The sequence below is a fragment of the Heliconius melpomene genome, chromosome 21, assembly GCF_056956725.1.
Source record: "Heliconius melpomene rosina isolate 202511_hmr_F chromosome 21, ASM5695672v1, whole genome shotgun sequence".
NCBI classification, from domain to species: domain Eukaryota; kingdom Metazoa; phylum Arthropoda; class Insecta; order Lepidoptera; family Nymphalidae; genus Heliconius; species Heliconius melpomene.
The window spans coordinates 4,961,455-4,982,946 of record NC_140409.1 but is presented as its reverse complement, the minus strand read 5'-3'; the positions used below and the strand labels follow the sequence as shown (position 1 = coordinate 4,982,946).

Sequence of the window (21,492 nt, the reverse complement as noted above, 5' to 3'; positions counted from 1 at the left end):
TTACTTTCGAATTTATAATATAGGTATGGATGTAAATGAATTTTTAAAAATATTTATTTGTTTTGATTAACATTATATTATAATTGACATTGAAATAAAACGATAACGTTTTTCTTCTACAAATTTATATAAAAAATCTAATATTTTTTAAAATCCGCTTGCAAGAGAAAATAAATCTATTTGTTCTACTATTAGAAACCTAACAATAATTACACATTACGCCCGAATATTTTGGCAAGCTGCCACATACGTACCTATGGCTACGGTACGATAAACTTGGTTTATAATCTTTTGTAACCATAGTTTCTATGATAGAATTTATTCGTTCTGGTTATATAATATTTGTATAATTATATTACACTAGCGGCCCGCTCGCGGTTACACCCGCGTGAACTATGTTATTATTAATTTCTGTCTCCATGACTACGTCCTAGTGACGACTATGCAAAATTTGAGACTCCTAGCATTTGTAGTAACGAAGTTTCATACAAACTTTCGACCCCAAAAACAACCCCTTAGAAGTCGAATATTGCAAATTCCCGTCTTAGCGAGCACCTACGTCCTATAAGTAACTCCTATGTAAAATTTGAGATTCCTAGCACTTGTAGTTTCTGAGATTTCGTGATAAGTGAGTGACCTTTCGATTTTATATATATAGATTAACACCGTAATCTTGAATAAATATAAATTGTTATATAAAAACGTTCTTGTTCAGTATTCGATTGTTTATATCTAAAATATTAATTATTGTATGGACTCTCCATTTAGTTCATATTATATAACACAATTAAAAAAATCCCTATGTGTGCGTCAGATCTGCCCACCGTCGGGTTCCGTATCAATTTCAATATATTCTTATCAAATCTCGCCATTGTAGGTGAATGAGAAATACCGGGAGAGAGACACAAGAGAACAATCTTGACATAAATGGTCTTGAGAGAAGAACAGACGGTGATGATGCGTTAAAGGTTCCATTTCTCTCTCTTAAGATACAGAACCCTAATTCTGTATATCATTAAAGCAGTATATCATTAAAACAATAATTTAATAGTCTTTATTATCAAAAGTTATTAAATTTGACTGTTAAAATACATAATTATCATCGTTTTAATTTAGCAACACTTAGTTATCGGGTCACGATAGATGAGTAGAATAACAAGAATTATTTTTATCCCTATTAAGTTACATAGAAATATTATCTTTATCAAATAGTTGAACTAAATTATGTTTTCATACAATTATTTATTTAAAACATTTAAATGTCTGCCTCTAACATCTTGTTAAACGGTGTTCAACATAAAAATAAAAGATAAAAAAAGATAACAGATAAAAAAACTAGCACACTATAAGTTCATTCAAGTGATTCTAAGGGTTAGCCACTCATGTATCAATAACGAGGACTGTAGTACAAGAGTGCGGGGATTGTAAGAAATAACAAGACCTTTATCTCACGCCTGCACGACACACTTCTTCTAACTTACATTCTAGTTTGTCGTCTGCTTATAAAAGTGCTCTTTTTTTCTTTTTAATTGTTTTTTTAGGAAGATTAATTTCGAACAACGAAGAAAATAATATCTCTAGATAAAAGGTGTAGAGATACATTTTAATTACCTATTAACTGTTTGTTTAAAATTTTATATTTTTTTTTCACTTCAAATATTCTGTAGGTACATAAAAAGAAAAAAAATACAAAGTAGGTACAACTGGCTGAACAAAAGAACTGAAATTAAATTTACGCTTCATAAAGAAAAAACTAGTTACAAGAGGAAATTGGCGGAGACAGTGACAAATTGTACCCGCAAAAGCAAGGTAGTTCAGCTCACTCTCGCACACCTTACACCATATGTTTTATTTCAACACGACGTTAAACGCTTGTTCTAAAGTAATTGCTACTGAATTAATATAGTCATGGTATGTAAAATCTAAAATAATACCTACTCTTGCATACGTAGTATATACTAAGTCTTTTTAAAATGTTGAACGGGTGTAGCTTTTATACTATTGATCCGATTTTAATGCAGTTTTCACTAATAAAATAGGGTTAATGGGAAGGTGCATATGTATAATACTTACAGAATTTATAAAAGTAGGGCCGAATACCTTACGAGATAGGCCAACATAGTGTACAACGAAATAATGCTTCTTGAAGAAAAATTTAATAAAAAAAGTGCTCAATAGCTACCTCCTAAGGATATAGTAACAATTTTATCTTTCATTTATTGCGAAAAAAATTTATTTATGGTTTATTTGTAGGACCGTTTTATTTTTTTATTTATTTGAATACGATAAACATCTACAGCTGCCCCTTATAGTATATCAATAAAACTTATATTTTAGAAGACATCGCAGATAGTGTGTTCCATTAATTGTATAATAAACTATTTTTTAACAAAAAAAAACCGACTTCAAACGACGAACTAAAAAGTAAAAAATAATTTTACATAAAGTAAAACGTACTTTGATTTAATTAAGCAAAAATAATGAAACAAAAGATTTTACGATTTAGAAAATGAAAACGAAGAAATGGAAATATAAATTTAAGTAAATATTTCATTTCCTCGAATGGACATCAAACCTACCACCAGTCGCGTTTACAATCGAACTTTGAGTCACTGTGCCTAACGGCCTCACATACATATACATACATATGTTTAAAGAAAATGAATAATGATACCTAAGATAGTTAGAACATTGCTTGTGAACACAAAATGTGGTCCATAGAGTAGTCTCGGTCGTTTCAAACATTAGCTAGAAATTAATGATGTAGAACGGAGTCTTGCCACTACGAGTGACGTGCGGAAGTTTCATTACAACGCCGAAATACGAACAGCGCAATTGTAGTTGAAGAAAAATATGGTTGAAACTAAATTAGATTTTACATAATAAAACCTTAATGCTTTTATAATTGTTTTTTTTTTTGTTAGCTGTATCCCGCATATAGCACGGTAGACCGAGGGAACCTAGTGTAGACACACATAGTGAACAAATAAAAATATTAAGTAAATAATTATTCATTCCTCCAAGAGGAGAACGAACCCAAAACAGTCGCTTTGCAGTCACACCCTGATGCCCCTGGGCTTATCAGCCTCGTACTATAAAACTATAACATAATTTTATTTATTTTCTATAAATGCACTGTTTAATATTTTATATCTATTTCATGCATTCTTAGTACACCAAGAAATATTAATTGTATATTTTAAATGCAATAAAAGGTGGTCATTATATTAATAAGCTTTAAAACTTAACTACTGGAAAGTTCGCCGAATGCATAGGATGCTCCAGAAAATACAAAGTCATGTATATTGAAACTGTTATATAAAAGGTTTTATATTAATAAACAGCAGTAGCAGCGCTGAGTTCCGCCACTCACCACATAAGGCCTTCAGAATTCGTAACTTAACACCGGCCTCTGCCTACCCTGCTACATGCGGGATACATAGTGAAACTACAAAAAAATGCTTAAAACTTATTTTAATTGGACTTACACATACCAAAAACCCATAAATAAAAGGATAAATTTAAGAATATAGTATTATAGGTATGTAATAAAGCAAATTTTCTTAACATAGTTTTACATATCGTAGGTATGTGTTTCACCAAACACCAACTAGTGTAAATATTTCCAAGGAAGTACCTTCCCAGTGATTTATCATGAGACATAACTTCAAGACAGAAGGTTGAAACTTTTGAAGGGATCCGTAACTACCCTCGCCAGAATTGTAATTGTTTTGTTTACGGCTCCTCCGCATTGTTTGCTCTGACGATGAGAATTAAACCTAACAGTAATTGTTTATGGTAACATCTATTGCTGAGCTAATATCCTTTATGAGTTTAGAAATAAATTGAATTCTACCCACACTTGTAGGTGCTTAATATACTCAAGAGGTTTGAGGATGAATTGCGGAAAGAACGAGATCGGACGTTTAAATTTATTTTACCTAATTCAATTATTCTAGGGTAATATCGATTATAAAGATATTGAGGCTAGTTGCCGCTCAGGAGTTCGATCAAGGTTCGATCCTCACTCGAGGAAATGGAAATATTTAATATTTTCATTTCCACGCTCTATTGTCCACACTAGCCGGTGCGGCGTTAAGTTCCGCCAGTTAACATACCTCCAGAATTGGCCGGAGAGTGGGGAGCGAAGTGTTTTAACACTAGACTCACTCAGCCTACTTTTCTACATGCGGTATACGTTATATATGGGATTTATTTTTTATATAAATAATAATCGTTACAAATATGCAACTTGAAATCGATTTTATTTTACATCTTTTTAAAGCTAGAACTATCCTAACTGTCAATCAACTTTTCCAATATATTTTTATGACTTGTTAAAACACTATACGAAAAATGTTGAATAAATTTTTATTTTTCATTTTATTTGCAAAACACTATTGGTTTATGGTGAAGCTTTCAGAGAATGAAAAATAATTGCTTTACAGGAATTTTTATTTGTTAACTAAAATTTTAAACCGAGTATCTAAAGCATTCAGATTTAGTGTTTGATATTATATTTTTGATTTTTTTGTCATTTTCATTTAACTCAATTGATTTTTCTTGTAGCCTTAGATGTGTTATTTTTTTTTATGAAATTGTAAATACAGGAAATTTGTTAAAATGTTATAGAAATCCTTTTCCAATTATTGCAAAGCCATTTTTTTAAAAATAACATAAATATAATTTTGCATAAATATTAAAATAATAATATTTAAAAAGTGCGGCGGGGTTCAGTTCCACCACTCATCACTAGGTTCCCTCTACCCACCCTGCTATTAGCGGGATTGCGGGTGTGAAGCTAAAAAAAAAGAAAAATAATAATATTCCTTGTAATAAATATCTGCTGGCATAAGTAAAACGCAGCTATTAAACTAACACTTGTTACAATAAACGATATTGAGCAAAAGGAAATGGCTTTGTAAATTTTCTTGATTGTGAGGCAGAAACTTTTAAGGTGGATGTAATTTTATCAAATGATTTAAAACATTTTTCGGTGGGTTACCGCCTCCCCTCCACACCCGCACCCGAACTCTTACTGCGTGCAATCAGCGAAATTATGAACCTCGAATAATTACGTTTATTTTGTAAGAGTTATAAAGGGTTCTTCCGTATTACATTATTATCTTCTAGGATTGAATTTAAAGTCCTATGAATGTTTGAAGTTCACACTTACTGGAAAAAAGGAAACCTTATAAGATCACTCGGACAACAGAGTGATCTGTCTGTACGTCTGTATGTCTATCTATCAAGTACCTTTATCTCAGGAACGCTTGCAGATATCGAATTAACCATATACTTAGATCTACGGCTTCATAATTTCCTAAAAAAATGTATTTCTACTTTTACTGTTAAAAAAGATATGGCAGTTTATATTGCAAAAAACGCGTATTTTGACACTATAAAGGGAATGAAAATTAAAAGGTTCCTTCTGGTGGATCTACAATTATGAAATTTGGCAGCTAGCATATACAGGTAGTACTATTTCAGGAAAAAAAAATTAAACTCTACTCTACTTTACTAGCTTAAATTTCAGAAAAAGCTCGAGACCTCTAATTTTCATACGGAACCCTCGGAGGGCGATCCCAAATTGATCCCCCACCAAGTCGCGTTTACAATCACACTCTTGTGGTCCTGCGACAAAAGATTTTCACACACATTTTGAAATTAGTCCTGTTTGAAATTAGTTCTCGTATTTATAGACCGCTCTCAAGTCTAAGATCGATCTTGAGATCGTTTTCATTCATAAATAACATATCTATGAATGAAAACGGTACAGCAGGATAGGCAGAAGGAGCCTAGTGTTAAGATATTCCGTTACCCACTTTCCGCTGAATTTTTCGAGGCATACGAATAAATTTTTCAATGACATTCGCGTGTTGACTGGCGGATGTCAATGGACTTTTGCGTGGGCACAAGACCAAAGAAATAAAATGCCATCCATCCATCCATCAGCCTTTTAAAGTCCACTGCTGGACATAGGCCTCCCCCGATGCTCGCCACTCCCTCCGGTTGAATGGCGACCAGGTCTCGGCAAAAGGAGTACAGGCCGCTCTCCAACCAGGTCTAGGCCTCAAGAAGACAGCGGGAACTCGCTGGATTCAAAGAGCGCAGGACCGGACGGAGAAATAAAATTATTAATCAATAATAATTCATACCGTCAAGTGGAGATCGAACTCACAACCATCGCGTTACAGTCGCACCCTTGTGCCGCTGCGCCACCACTGCCTCTACCAAATAACAATAAGCAGATAAACTTAAATTTCAATACAAATTACAATATATACGTAATACGTATAAAACAACGGCTGTATCGCATAAACTTTATTGGAGTTATAATTGAATTGAAATAACTGAATTGTATTAATAACGAAGTAATGCTTACAGTTCTGTGCCCGCTGTAAATTATTCCGGTTCATAAAATTTAGTTTCGCTCTATTAAATGCTACAGCTGGTTTTAAGAAAATATGCTTACATCGTTACTTATACTGTTATTGGGCTGACTGTTTTTAGTAGTAAAACTTATTGAATGGTTCTATTTAAGCAAAATATGTTTTTGATTTTTTTATTATTTTTTTTATAATAGTAAACATTTATATGATAATAATGTTTAAATGCCTTCTCTTGTACGTAATTTATATAAGACCTGGAACTCACTTGCAACATTATATCAACAATTAATGTGCTTGAATAATAACTAGGTATATATATATATATATATAACTTATATAATATAAGTTATAGATGATGTACAAATAAATGAAGTGAGCATTTTTATTTCTTCGCTCTAGTATTTAGACAACGTGCGTGATAAAAATGCGTTGAGAAGTGGTGAGCGGAGTGCTTTAACTAGGTTCCCTTATCCTTCCCTGTAGCAGAGTATGCTACATGCGGGATACACCGGGAACCTTTTATTTTACAAATAAAATTTCCAGATATATATTTTAAATTGTTCGAAAACTTGCTTCGTTACGGTTTGCTAAAGTGACTTGGCGGGTTTACTTGGCATCTGTTCAAGCATATGGCTTGCTGGGAAGCGAATAAGTTAAAGTCAGTTATTTAAAAACAACAGTGTGATAAGGTTTTGCCTTTTTAATTAAATTATTTTTTATTTTTTTTTCATAAGGTATTATCGGGTACCCACTATATTTACCAATAAAAGCGTTGGGTTAGGTTTGGAGGGGGGACCATAATGATCTTTCAAAACGCAGGTCTTGATATCTATATGTATATTTTAATTTGGATAGCAAAATACTGGGTATCTTAATAATTTAGTTCTTCGTGATTACCTCCAGAATTCGGTGCAAAGTAAGGAACGGAGTATTTTAACACTAGATTCTCTCTGTCTGATCGCATATCGCAGGATAAAACGTGGAGTTAAAAAATATATATTTTCGAATTCCATAGGAATTTCCTCAGTGACTTATAATATGGAAATTTGATTACCTTGGGTTTATAACAACATTGTAGCTGAACAGGAAGACTTTATATTATTTTGGAAATAAATACTACAACCTTTTTTTGGTTTTGCTCACCGATTACTAACTATTTTCCAAGTAAGAGCCACGAGAACGACATACATTTACTACTTATACATTTATTCCTAGCAAAATTCAAAAGTCACCGAAACTTAATTGAATGGTGCTATGATGTTCATAAAAAAGGTAATATTAAAAAATATACTTAACGAAATACTGATTTAATATTTTAAAATGTACATATTCCCTTAATGGACGCGATTAAAACTGGCCTTTAGCTACGTCTGGCACACTATTATATTATAATCAATATAGGGGAGAGCGGGGCTAAAAGTTACCGAGGTAAGTTGTTCCGATGGAAATAATTTCGCGGAGAAAAGTGATAGGAATATTTAGTAAACATATAGTGAAATGCAATGTAATAGCGAACCCATGGCCATCATATTGAATAATCCAGTGGCACCCGAAACCAATGGAATAGCACACGGGTGTCGTTGGTGCATGATTGTAAATATTTTCGCATTTGATATTTTTGGTCTGTCTCACAAATTTTAACGATTAGCCTCGAGTATGTTAGTGTTTTTTTTTACATATATTATCTACTATTTCGGAACACTATTTGTAAATTATTTATGTTTCCTAATCTTATTTATATTAAATTTTTTTTCAACACGTGTTTTTGGGGCTAGATGTTTCCTTTTTTTGGGGCATGTTGTGACCTCGGAAAAACTTTCGCCAATTCATTTGTACCAATAATGGGACGTAAATATTGTAATTTTTCATACAAAAAAATATTGTAATTTATTAACATGCGGACTTATGCTCGAAAATCAACTCGAGGTTATGTGTCATATGAGTTGATGCAAAAAGCAGCGGATGTAGTATTCAAAGATTGCAGGAATAAGATAAAAACTGTTACCAAAGAATTACATATACATATCGAGCGCGAAAAGGTAAAGCTATAAAATCTAATTTTGGTTTAACAAAATTAAAATAGGTTTTATTTTATGTAAAATTATCTTTTACTTTTAGTTCGTTGTTTTTCGGTTCGGCTTTTTTTTGTTCAAAATTAATTCTTTTTACGATTTTAAGTGATAAGTAACCTTAAAAGGATACTTCTTAAACGAGTGTTGGTTGTGGTGGTAGTGGTTGTTAACGAGTGGCATCTGTTGTGATATATAAAACCTGACTCATTTAGGTATTATTTTTGTGGAAACTAACATTTTGGTATATTGACAAGAAAATACATAAAAAATATTCGGACGAATTGGGAACCTCTCCCTTTTTTGAAGTCGGTTGAAAATGAAAAAGATGACTTGCAACGATGGGGACAACAATCTTACTTCTGATAATAATTGTAACAAAATTTTCCCTTGTAACGATTCCAGTATAATTAAAATTTACCAAAATAAAAACAAATTTTCTCAATTTTAACCGGATTTTATAATCAGAACCTACCCAAACTTTCATCAAACTATCCTTGAAATGTATCCTTTCAAATAAGAAAAAAATCATTGGAATCGGTTAGCGTGATATTGAGATATTCGTCATTTTGTCGCACTCGTACCAATACAAATTTATTACTTATGTGATTTTCTCATAGATACCATTGTCAAAAATAGACCAAACAAAAAAATTGGTTTCCATATGGAAAGCACTACCACTTACACTTTATCTGAAATAAAAAAAATCATCAAAATCGGTTCACCTAATCAAAAGTTATGAAGTAACATACATAAAAAAAAACAGTCGAATTGATAATCTCCTTTTCTTACAGAAGTCGGTTAAAAAAGATTTGCTTTTGCGCCTGGTAATTATTATGATACTGTTGATTATTCCTTAAATAAACAGGCTTTGTTCGATTATTTATGGTTTTTTATTTTGCAAATAATAGCTTTAAAAAATATGGTAACAATTCACCCCGGCCTGTTAACAACTTGCCCCAAGTCGGGGTAAGTTGTTACTTTCCGACTTCGGTCATAAAAAAATTCATAATAAAAAAGTCTTACAAAGAATACCCCAAATTACTGTTTTAATTGAAAGTCTAGATATGTAAGTTGAATTTGATTATATTGTATAAATACTGAAATCAAGTATTCGTAGCAATATTTGAGGTTAAAAAAAAATCGGAACTTTTGGCCCCGCTCTCCCCTAGCTTCAACAAAAGGAACTAACGATTTCGGTAAAAAGCTGAAAGTGTTTCTGATAAACAAAATAACATATAATTAAATTCAAGCTCTTGAAAGCTTTTGCTATATAAATTAATTTGAATATCTCTAATTATTATAACGATACTCAATAGTTTAATGTTAATAAATTGAAAACGCAGCGTTGAACTCCGCCGCTAAACATGCAATATCTTTAAAATTGGGGGGAAGGTGGGAAACTAGCTGGGAAGGAGTACCTTGAACTTAGTTCCTGCGGACCTTTCTCCACGCGAGATACAGGTAAAGCTGAAAAAGAAAACCTAATTTTATATAAATAGTGTAACGAGAAACTGTAGAAAATTTAAACGAGATTAATATCTTGTTAGCTATTAATATACGCACTTTCTTGAGTCCTTTCTTATCTTGCCTAAATAAAAAGTAAACAAAAGAGGGTGTAAGCTTAGATAACAAACTGCGCTGGATTAATCTGAATTGCAAAGTAAGCTTCATTTTGTAATAAAATTTTCACTTATCGCTTACTTTATTAAATATTAATAACGAAATATTAAAGGCCAGTCGTGGTGTGCGGGTAGGAGAGTTCGATTCCCGCTCGAGGAAATGAAAAATGTAGTATTTCCATTTCTTCGGTCTGTTGTCATTCAAAAGCATTGTTAAGTTTCGCCACTCAACACATAGTGCCTCTATAATTCGGGAGAAAGTGGAGAGTGGAGTGCCTCTGCCTACCCTGCTACGTAAGGAATACGTGATGCTAAAAAAATAAAGATTTTAATTTTAGTATGATTATAAAATAATACTTATAAATATTTTTAATAACTTCTTAGTAGACATGGAGTATACTTGCACGTATGTAACACAAATAATTAGCGAATAAAAATTTACTTAAAGAAGTAAATTTTTTCAGTTACCTTTAGCTTTTACCTTATTTTCCTTACCTTTCTTTTTTTTGATTTTTCAAATCTCACTAATATTATAAATGTGAAAATTTGTAAGGATGGATGTTTATTCACATAATAACTACGTCACGGATTGACCAAATGTCTAGATTTTGTATAATTTGTCTATAATATAACAATAGCTTATTAAGTGGGCAAAGCCGCGTTTGAGCTGCTAGTTTACCTCTTATTTACCTACACTCTACTCTAACTATGCGAAAGTCAAATGTACACACTATAGAATTTAATTTCATCAAAATAGTGTGCAATATTTAACTTTGAACTCTAACGAGAAATATTTGCAGAAATCTCCGCAAGCGGTGCTATTCAACTCTGTCTACATTTTTGGATAACAAACAATCTACTGTTATTGACAAATTTAAGTTACGTTACAGAAGGTTTTTGTAAAGGACCAATATTAAGACTATAAACGCGACAGCTTGTGAGTTCGATTTCCATTCGAAGTAATGAAATATTGAACATTTTCATTTCTTCGCTCTGGTGTCGAGGCGAAGCGAAACGTTAACTTCCACCTAAATACTGGAGATACTAAAAATAATATAATTTACAAAAAATATATATTTTCATTAATCGCTCATACCGTAAAAACTATAGCGCGAAGACATGTTGCTCTTATTGTAAGAAAGTTATATTAAATGCAGGATCCTTTAAACATTTTATTTGGCATCATAGCACGTACGAGACAAGGCGATCGTTGTAGCTACTGCGGTCCCGATGCGGTACCAGCGGAAAATTTATATACCACTGTGCAAGGCTCCCCCGCACCCAGAACCTTCTAACAAAGGTATACAGTAGCGTTTTATTCCAGCTGCTCGCTCTACACTGCCGACAGATTTTAATACTTGCTGAAATTTCTCCTACTTGCACACCGTTCTAAAGCGAATGGCTGCGCATGTTCATAGCCTATGAAATATTGTTGGTAGACATTGAACTCTTAGGGCCAGGCACTTTTAAATATTAAGTTGACTAAGAATTTTAAATTAGAATATTAGACGTCGCGTCTCGGACAAGTTAAATATTAATAATGCTATCAAACGAAACTTGGGGGAGGCTAAAAACAATGAATTTTTAATAGTGGCGTCTTTAGCGACGAGCAATCAATGTAATGAGGTAGCAAGTTTACGCTCGCCCTAGAAAACAACATAAATTAAAACTAACTTCTCTCTCGATTTTTCTCGATTATTTAATCTGGCAACATAATTATCGATAAGAATAACTCTAACACTTTAAAATTTAACTTAACTAGGTAACTTGAGGAACAAGTCCCATTACATGCGATGGTAGATAAAAAGGCTGAGGACATAATTTAAAAGAACGTACGAGTACAATGGAAGCGTTCTTTTTGTTTGTTTAAGCTTGTTCTTACCTTAACATGGTAAGTTCATATTTCATAATTATGACATTTCCTATAGACCTTGCTCTGACCATGACACCTTGTAAAGCCATTTAATATATGTATGTAAATGTAACATAATTTTACATTATTGTACAGATGTGAATAAAATATCTCTGTACGTCTGTGCTGTCTTAACACATCGTGAAGCTGAAAGAAATAAAATAAAAGACAATAATAAATAAAACTTACTCTCTACTTTTTAAATTGAAGAATAAAAAATATTTTAATCCAAGGCGATTAAATCGTGATCTCCTACCCTAAATGGGAAGTGTTTAATCCCAAATAATTACAATAGTAATAAGTACTGAATGCGTTCGATATTTTATCTTCTATTTATTTCTTTTCTATACAAATTTCTACATTTATTCTTCTTTTGGAGACATATGTCGGTCTGCCCAGTGAGCTCGTTAATTTAATCGGACTAAGTAAAATAGAAATATATAAATTATCTTTATTATGAAACAGCCCAACTACGCCACGGTCATTAGGACTGAAATAATATGGATTTCTAACATACAAGTATTTTAAATTATTTCAGAGATGTTTGTTATAGGCTAACTCATGTAAACGTAGTTCTAATATTAAATCTTTAGCGCTATGTTGGTATAATGGGGCAGGTTCTAACGTTGTGTGGGTTTGATTCCAACTTGCAGCAAGGAATATTTTAAATTATTTTCCATTTCTGAATGTGGAGAATAAAGCCACAACCTTATGCTCACTGAATAGCTGAACCAAACCGTAGTTTACCACGAGACTATCAACTAAGATCCATTTCTGTTTAATATAAAATGAAAATTGTAGCGAAATTACGACGTAACAATTAAAATCACCTTGACAGCGGTCCCGCAGCTCATTTGTCTCTCTAATAAATTGTTTTTCTCCGCTTTCACCCGTTCTCCGTAATTTGTTCGTGTGATATATCATTTGTCGCCAGGATGAGGATTAGTCGAGCATCGCTCTGAGTACATCTGTTTGTATGACTGAGACAAGCCTCTTGTTTTACAAGTGTGATCCTCCCTTGACAAAAATAAGTAATCACCTGTATTATTTGCCGACACCAAGTCTTTTGGTTTTCTTGTCATATTCACCCTGTATCCTGAAAGTAGCAAGCAGGGTAGGCAGAAGGAGCTTAGTGTTAATACACTCCATTCCCCATTTTCCGACGAATTCTGGAGGCATTACGTGTTGCGGATCGGAACTAGACTCCTGAGTGAGAAAAATGATAATATTAATTTTTAATTTCCTCGAGGAGGAATCGAACCCATAATCTGACGCGTTAGCAGTCACTTTCTTTTAACTGACGAAATACTGATGAAATAATTATTTATTATACAGACCAGAATGGGCTGAATGTTTTTATAATATTAAATACAGATTGGTCCTATAATTTGTTAATATAAAGATTACAAAACAAACACGAACGAATAACATCAAATAATAACATAGAATAATAACATAGAATAATATTAAAGTATATATAAAAGAATGTCGAAATACGATTTCGCTAAAGGAAGAGGTAACGAAAAGTAAACATACGTATGATAAAATAACGCCGCCCGCAAAACCGAATTAGAATTTTTCCCTTTGTGCTTCAACGGCATTGTGTTTTGTGTTTTCTTTTTATTAAAAGTAAGAAAAACAAATAAAAATTGAGCTTTTTGGACAGTGTAATAAATTAATGTTAGTATATTCACATATTTTGGACATTGACTTTTTTTATGCCAATAAAATTATAATAGTATTTTTTAATTTTGTTAATATTATTGTATTTTTTTATAATTAACATAAAAATTTAATTATTTTATGCTGTTAGTAAGCTCTAGATTCTAGAAGCTTATGTCAAACTAAAACTTCACTCAGTATGAAGACAAATAACTCATAATCTAACCTTATTTAATTATCTAAAGAATCTCTTATGAAAATAAAATACATACAGTACTATTTACTATTATATATATCACTGTATAATACAAACCCGTACCCACCAATAATTATTATTACTTAAGTAAATGTCTTCTTAATTGTGTTTTTTACTCAAACTTTGAAAAAACAAATACCTATTATAATCATAATAGGACCACCAAATTAGAAACATTTTTTTTCACAATACATATTTTTCATGTTTTTCTTCATAACGAGATAATAAATTGAGCATAAAATGTTAAGTAATGAAAGAAAGAAATTAAAAATTAACAAGCAAAAATTACAAGGAAACATTTTTCCAGAATATCTAATTAAAATGACGTACGTAATTAAATAATTTTCTAATGAAAATACCTGCCAAAATAAGTGAAATACGTAAATAAAAATGGTTTTATATAATACTAGCGGCCCGCTCGCGGTTTCACCCACGTGAACTATGTTATTATTAATATTTGTCTCCATGACTACGTCCTGGTGACGTCTATGCAAAATTTGAAACTCCTAGCATTTGTAGTAACGAAGTTTCATACAAACTTTCGACCCCAAAAACAACCCCTTAGAAGACGAATATTGCAAATTCCCGTCTTAGCGAGCACCTACGTCCCATAAGTAACTCCTATGCAAAATTTGAGATTCCTAGCACTTGTAGTTTCTGAGATTTCGTGATGAGTGAGTGACCTTTCGATTATATATACGAGTATATAGATTTAATATGATACGCGGTGGTTGTGGATACGATTCCTACTCGGGAAAGTGAATTATTTTCATTTCCTCGTTTAAAAAATATCTACAAGCACATAATTTTTTTTAACTTTACTCTGTATCCCGCACATATCAGTGTAAGCAGAGGGAACCTGTGGACCTAGTTTTAAAAACTCCATTCCCATTAAGACACTTTGGTTCCCCACTTTCCACCGAATTGTCACACGTGTTGAGTTGGAGCTCAACGATGATCACTAAAAGATGATTTCTCGAAATTCTCACTAAAACGGGAAAAGACGAGATTTTCCTTTTTACGTCTTAAACACAAGCAACGTTGCGGGCAACGACTGGCTAATTAAAAAATTGAGAAAGCTATTTAATGTTTTATTTTCCATGCAGAGTATTATATAAAAAATGTGTTATTTTTTTGTAGCGGAGGTGGGCAGCTGTGAGGTACCACTGGGCATGGAAAATGGAATGATATCCAACGAGTCCCTTGCTGCTAGTTCCAGCTACGACCAGAGCGTGTCCCCGCTCAGTTCCAGGTAAAATATTAGGTTGCAAAAAGCTATTTTGTTACTTTTAACGTTCAAATATTTTAATAAGAATATATGAATGTATACTATTTGTGTGCTATAAGTAAGATCTTAGTTTTTCACGATTATTACACATTTTAAATAAAAGCTGTGCAGGGTGGTGGCGAGCAGACTACTCCAAATTGTTCGAAACGTCGGGTTTCCATAAATGTATAAAACTAAATAAGCGATTAATCCGGTTAAATAGTCTTATTTAAAATATTTGTATGCTATTGAAATATTAATTTATTTTACAAATCTTTATAATTCATAACTTTTAAATCCCACATACATTTTTTGATGCCTTAAGCATTTAATTTCGGGCCAGTAACTGTTTGTTTCGTACAACGGGCCATTATAATATGCTTCAAGCTAATTGCCCTGAAATCGATATCGGAAATTTAAACGTCCATTGTCTGACAACTACAAAGCACCCATGATACGGCAGAGTTGTTACAATAATTGTGAATCCAGCGACCACAAAATGCTCATATTAGCTAAAACAATTAACGGGTGGGTTTCACATTCGAGCTCTAAGCCCGCATAAGCCTGACACTAGACAATAGAACGAAAACTCCGCGCTCGTTAGAGAATTTCACTCACAGAAAATTAAATTTTCATATAAATTCAGTGAGACTATGATCCTACGTAAGCCTTTCGGGCCTCGAGTCTTTAAAGATAACAAGATATAAGTTGGACTGAATATGTCAGTCTTATCACCCAAATTACTTTACATGGGGTCAAAAGACATTCGGCAAATGTTTTAATTCAACATCCAAGCTCTTTGTTCGTCTTGTATTTTTGACGATATTAATATACATATAGGTATTCAAATTAAAATAACCACCGTTGCCTAAACCTTAATTATTAATGAAAAACACAAATTTTCTTACAGAAATAATGATAATTAATATGATAACATTAATAATTATGATATTATGATATCAGAAAATTATAATAATTACTGTTAACGTGTAATACGTTTTTATATCAATTAAATATTTGTAAACAGGATAAGAACAGAAATACGTGGTGGCGCATGGTGCCCCAACGGCCTGATATCGCCCCGAAGCCGTCAATACCTCGAAATAGATCTACATGATGAGTACTTGATCACTGCCACTGAGTCACAAGGGAGATTCGCAAACTCGGTGGGAGTAGAGTTCGTCGAGAGCTACTCCGTCGAGTACTGGCGAGACGCACTTCGCAGATGGGTCAAATATAAAGACTTTAACGGCAGTCGAGTAAGTTTCTTTCTTTACATTTCCAACTTGAAGTTTTCTATACTTCAAACTAATTTGATTTTAAATAGAGACTTACTGTCTATTCTTTAGATAGCAACGAAAATTAAAACACTTTGTACAACAGTGGTTCGATGCCATCTTATTTTAATATTAAATATAACAATATTAACTAATAATATTTAGCAAAATACTCTCTTTTATATGTAGAATAAAAAAACAATAAAAACCTATGAAAAATATACCACTGTTAAGATATAAAGCATAATAAACATAACCAACTTTGATAACCTAATATTTATTATAGGCAATTCGTTCATCAAAAAAATATATTTTATAAGATCTTATAACACTCGACTTATTTGTTACATGTTTATGTACTTTGATGTATTGGTGCATATGCATTATTTAAAATATAATCAAATGATTAAATATTTTGTTTTTCAGTTTATTTCACAAATTCCAAAAATTTTTGCAGCCACGTATTTAACAGAGGTATATCAGTTTGTGTCTTAATTAAACGAAACATACATATAGAACCAGTAAACTTTTTACAGCTCATACCAGGCAACGTCAACACTTATACGCCACGTAAGAGTACTTTGGAGGCACCATTTGTCGCATCAAAAGTGAGATTCTTCCCGTACGCTGCTCATCCGAGAACTGCCTGCATGAGGGTAGAAATCTACGGCTGCCGCTGGAAACGTAGGTACAACAAGCGTAAGATGATATAGCTGGCGTAGTCCCGGGACCTCTGCGAAGTATGCTTTGCGACAGCATTGGTTATATCACTAAGCTATTTATTTTATTAACCAATATAGATTTAAGCTGTGCGATTTCTTACGCCGTGAGGCGGCGTATTCATTGAAACCATATTTCCACAGAAGCTCTTGTCGCATACTCTGCACCCCAAGGTGGGGATATGCAGGCGATGACCGGCGGTGCCCGTTTCGAGGATCTGTCTTATGATGGCGTCTTGCGTAAAGGAAAAATGATCGATGGACTCGGCCAAATTACTGATTCGTTCACTGGCCCTAATGATTTTGAATTGCCAGATCCATTAGATACTGGAGGTGAACATTAAATAATTAAACATTTTAAATTTTATACCTGTTTCTGCTTTTATTAAATAAAAAATTGATTATTAATTTTTAGGAACTCGTTGGGTCGGTTGGAACAAAACAATGTTATTAGAAGATGAGATAGAAATTACATTTAACTTTACTGACAATCGATTATTCCATCACGTCGATATACATACTAACAATATGTTTACAAAGGACGTGCAGGTGATGTGTTGTTTATTGAGACATTTGTACTTCTTTCTTTTTATAGTTTAAAATAATATCAAATATTATTTGTATCACCAGCTTTTCAAAGAAGCAGAAGTTTACTTTTCTCTCGAAGGAGAACGTTGGCAAGAAGATTTTATTTCATACGAACCGAAACAAGACAGAGTTTCAGAGCACGCCCGCATCGTCCACATTGATATGGAGAACCGCACCGCAAAACATATAATGCTCAAATTAAAATTTCAACACGAATGGATTTTAATAAGCGAAGTTACTTTTAAATCAGGTAATATTCTTTAAATATTTATTAATTATTTTTATTAATAATGTTGTAAATGGATACAGACCACAGATTCTGTTCAAAATCATAGGTCTCGAATAAATGGCAAATTTGTTTCGTACTTCAAACAAAATTCGTTTTACCTTTAATGTAAATATAATTTGCTGGTATAAAAGAATTCTACGTAAATTACTCAAAGCCAATTGAGTATAATTTGTTTATAATTTGTTAGTAACTCTTTTTACACGAATCCTATAAACGCCTAATTCTATGAAAAACATCCCTTCTATGAATGCCGTGATTCACAACAAGTCAAATCGTTTATCTAAACAAACCGTTCGTACAAATAAATATAGAGGTCTTGTAAATGAAATTGATTTTTTTATATATTTTTACTATTATTTCTTTAATGCATCATACCACACTTACGAGTACATCGATTAAAGCAGTCATAGTTTCAGGACGGTAGGTCTAAGGAGAGTACACTGTAGAACTTATAAAAGTTGGCAAACTTAAATTTGTGGGCATATTTATTTATTTTGTATGAAAAGAACTACAAATATAAGTTTGTAATGATTTTTTTCTATGAAATAAGCGATTTCGAGATAAATGGTCTTGACAGACAGATAATAAAGTGATCCTAGTAGGATTTCGTTTTTACCTTTGAGGTACGGAGCCCTAAAAATAAGAAAGTATTCCTTGTAATCGATGACGCCACAAGAATATTTATGAAGAAAATTGGTTGTCTTATTCACTAAATAATTTTGTATGCCATTTGAGTGCCATTTTAAAAAACTTTAGGGTACATATGAATTAGGAGGCCCAGTTGAAAACTAATAAGAGCTCCCAGGAGGGGCCCTCGGCACGAGCTCTAATTATGACTATAGTAATGGTGGAAAAGTGTGTTTGCATTTCTCAGATTTAGTAATATAGGCAAAAACAAACTTACAAGGCTTAATTTTTTAATTTTAGACACAAAAATTCTAATTTATTACACACTCAAGAATATTATTAGAAATCTATATTAATCTACAGTTAAAGTTGAATTAGAAAATAATTAAAATAATAATAACTAACGTGAACACGAGATTCGATCGGTTAACAAAAAATCAATAACTGTGAGCTTAATAAAAACGACATCGAAATACAATTAAATGTTTTGCTTCATTCAAAAATCCACTTTTTACTGTATGATCGCATCGAGTTGGGATGTTCGTAATTGCTTTTAAATTGTAAAAGTTCAATTGCAAAAGTAATTCGCATCACTTTCATTCTTATCGAATAATGAATCTCCAGTGTGATTTAATAAGATTTTACTATCAGTTTATAGGATTGATCCACTTCAGCGCAATTTTTATTCATTTCAGAGAAATTTTAAAACTACATTTTTTTTTCATTTCTCAAATTGAAATTTAGCTTAATATTTAAGTTAATTTTGTCTTACAAAACTATGCTTGAAGGCAGTCGTGGTGTAGTGAGATGGCGTATAAGAATTGTCAGTTCGATTAACACTCGGTGGAATATGTTATTTTTTTATGGTAAATGCACTGATACGTAAAAGTGCCCATTAGATTCTGTTTACCAGCTGAACTTAACACCGTAGTATCTAGACGCACGGCGGCGCGTCAAGCCAAGTTCAGTAAAACAGAAATGTCGAGAAGCACCGTGTGTAATTTTACACGTACCATTTGAAGTCATTTTTAATTCCTACGTAACTCAAATTTAACAATAGCTATTATCATAACCATTAAAATCGTTACTGAGAAATTCGTTTTCCCAGTACAATTATTTAAATTAAAAATATAGTTTTTTCATCTTCACGCTGTATCCTGCACATGGCAGGGTAGACAGAGAGAACCTAGTATAAAAACACTCAGTTCCACACTTTCCGCCGAAATTTCAAGGCATTGCGTGTTGAGTGGCGGAACACAACAGCTCGCTTACGCCTTTAAGCCAGAGCGAATAAATGAAAATACTTAATATATAATTTCCTCGAGTGTGAATCGAACCAATAACCTGTTTACATATACATTACCCACCTGCGCCACGACTGGCCTCTTTAAATTCTAAATTCACAGTAGAACCCATCATTGTTAAAACAAAAACTTAGACCTAACCAGACCCACCCACACACCCAGTGGATAGAAATGTCAGGATTGAGATTATCCAATAGACCACACAAGCACAACAGGCCACATTACTGCCTAGCCATTGAGAACTGAATTATAAAAAGCAGCTATACTCGTACTTCAACATGGATTAAGGTCATGTTTTATACGGATAATAATTGAAGCGTAAATCACCGCTGACGATAGTGTTGAATATATAAAGAAAAATACACACGGGTTGAGTTTATATGGAGTACATACATTCCATTCCATTTATAGAGGCCAGTCATGGCACAGGGATATAACTGGGATGTAAGTGTGATAGGTTCTGGGTTCGATTTACACTTGCAACTCAACACACAATGTCTCCAGATTTCGGTGGAAAGTGTTGAGTGTAGTGTCTTAAGACTAGGCTGCCTCTATACAGTAGAGACTCTCTTTTTAGTAGAGACTTCAGTATTTTCCTTTAGATCGCTCTCGGTATTCTTTTAATCTTTAATTGTATTACGATAAGTTAATTAATAATATTTATTTGTATATAACATTATGTACAACGGTAATAAATAAATATTGTTTTAGCACTCTCAATTTTGTCAACATCCTTTACAATTTATATTTTGAATAAATATTTTTTCTTTAGATATAACAAGAAATATATGCCAAATTGTTAGTTGTTAAGCTAAAACTAGATATGTTTAAGCAGATTTACCCTACATATTAAACTAGTCAGTGTAGTTAGAAATTAGAAGAGTATCAAGTGACTTTTGGCAGGCAGTACGTACTGTGTACTGGCGTTCTGCCATTCCCACCTCTGTTGAGGCTTGGTTCTAGTTATATTAGTTTGACATATTAGCTAACGAGTGTCGCTTACTTTAGTAACAAAGTAATGTTTGGGTTTACTCCAATTTTGAATAGTTAACATATTCTTATTTATTTTCTTTGATTGTATTTTTTCATGAAAATACTATCGGCCCATACAATATGTACCTTATAGTTTTTAACTTAACCATGATTAAAGAATACACCCACACCACGTAAATATTTTTTTTAAAGAGTACTATAAATATATTTTTTTATTTTTAGTCAAATGATAAATCAGGGGAAAGCTAAACACATTTTTTAAGACGCGTTCAACTATTACAAAGAACTAAAACAGTCTTTACGGTTTCTAAGTAATGAGAAGACGACTAGCTGTAAAAAGTTTTCGTGAAATCTGGTACCATAATCCACGTAATCTACCGCCTTCCCACCAACGCAGTGCACAAAACCCGCCCGTTCCCAACTTAGCTCCATCTCCTTTGTGAAACAACAATTAGCTCTGCGCTCGACACCTATTCATTTGGCCGCTTTGTCGTGAGCTTAAGACAGGACTGTTT

General features: G+C 32.7%; 1 protein-coding gene across 1 annotated transcript in view; it reads left to right on the top strand.

The window, feature by feature from the left end:
* Positions 1-21,492, top strand: part of LOC146526963 (discoidin domain-containing receptor 2-like) — a 73,732-nt gene that overhangs the window by 4,927 nt on the left and 47,313 nt on the right. The window contains exons 2-7 of the mRNA XM_085205880.1: positions 15,054-15,165; positions 16,208-16,439; positions 16,994-17,141; positions 17,321-17,509; positions 17,592-17,725; positions 17,807-18,014. Coding sequence (XP_085062006.1) covers positions 15,054-15,165; positions 16,208-16,439; positions 16,994-17,141; positions 17,321-17,509; positions 17,592-17,725; positions 17,807-18,014 — 1,023 coding nt within the window. The remainder of the gene's footprint in view (positions 1-15,053; positions 15,166-16,207; positions 16,440-16,993; positions 17,142-17,320; positions 17,510-17,591; positions 17,726-17,806; positions 18,015-21,492) is intronic.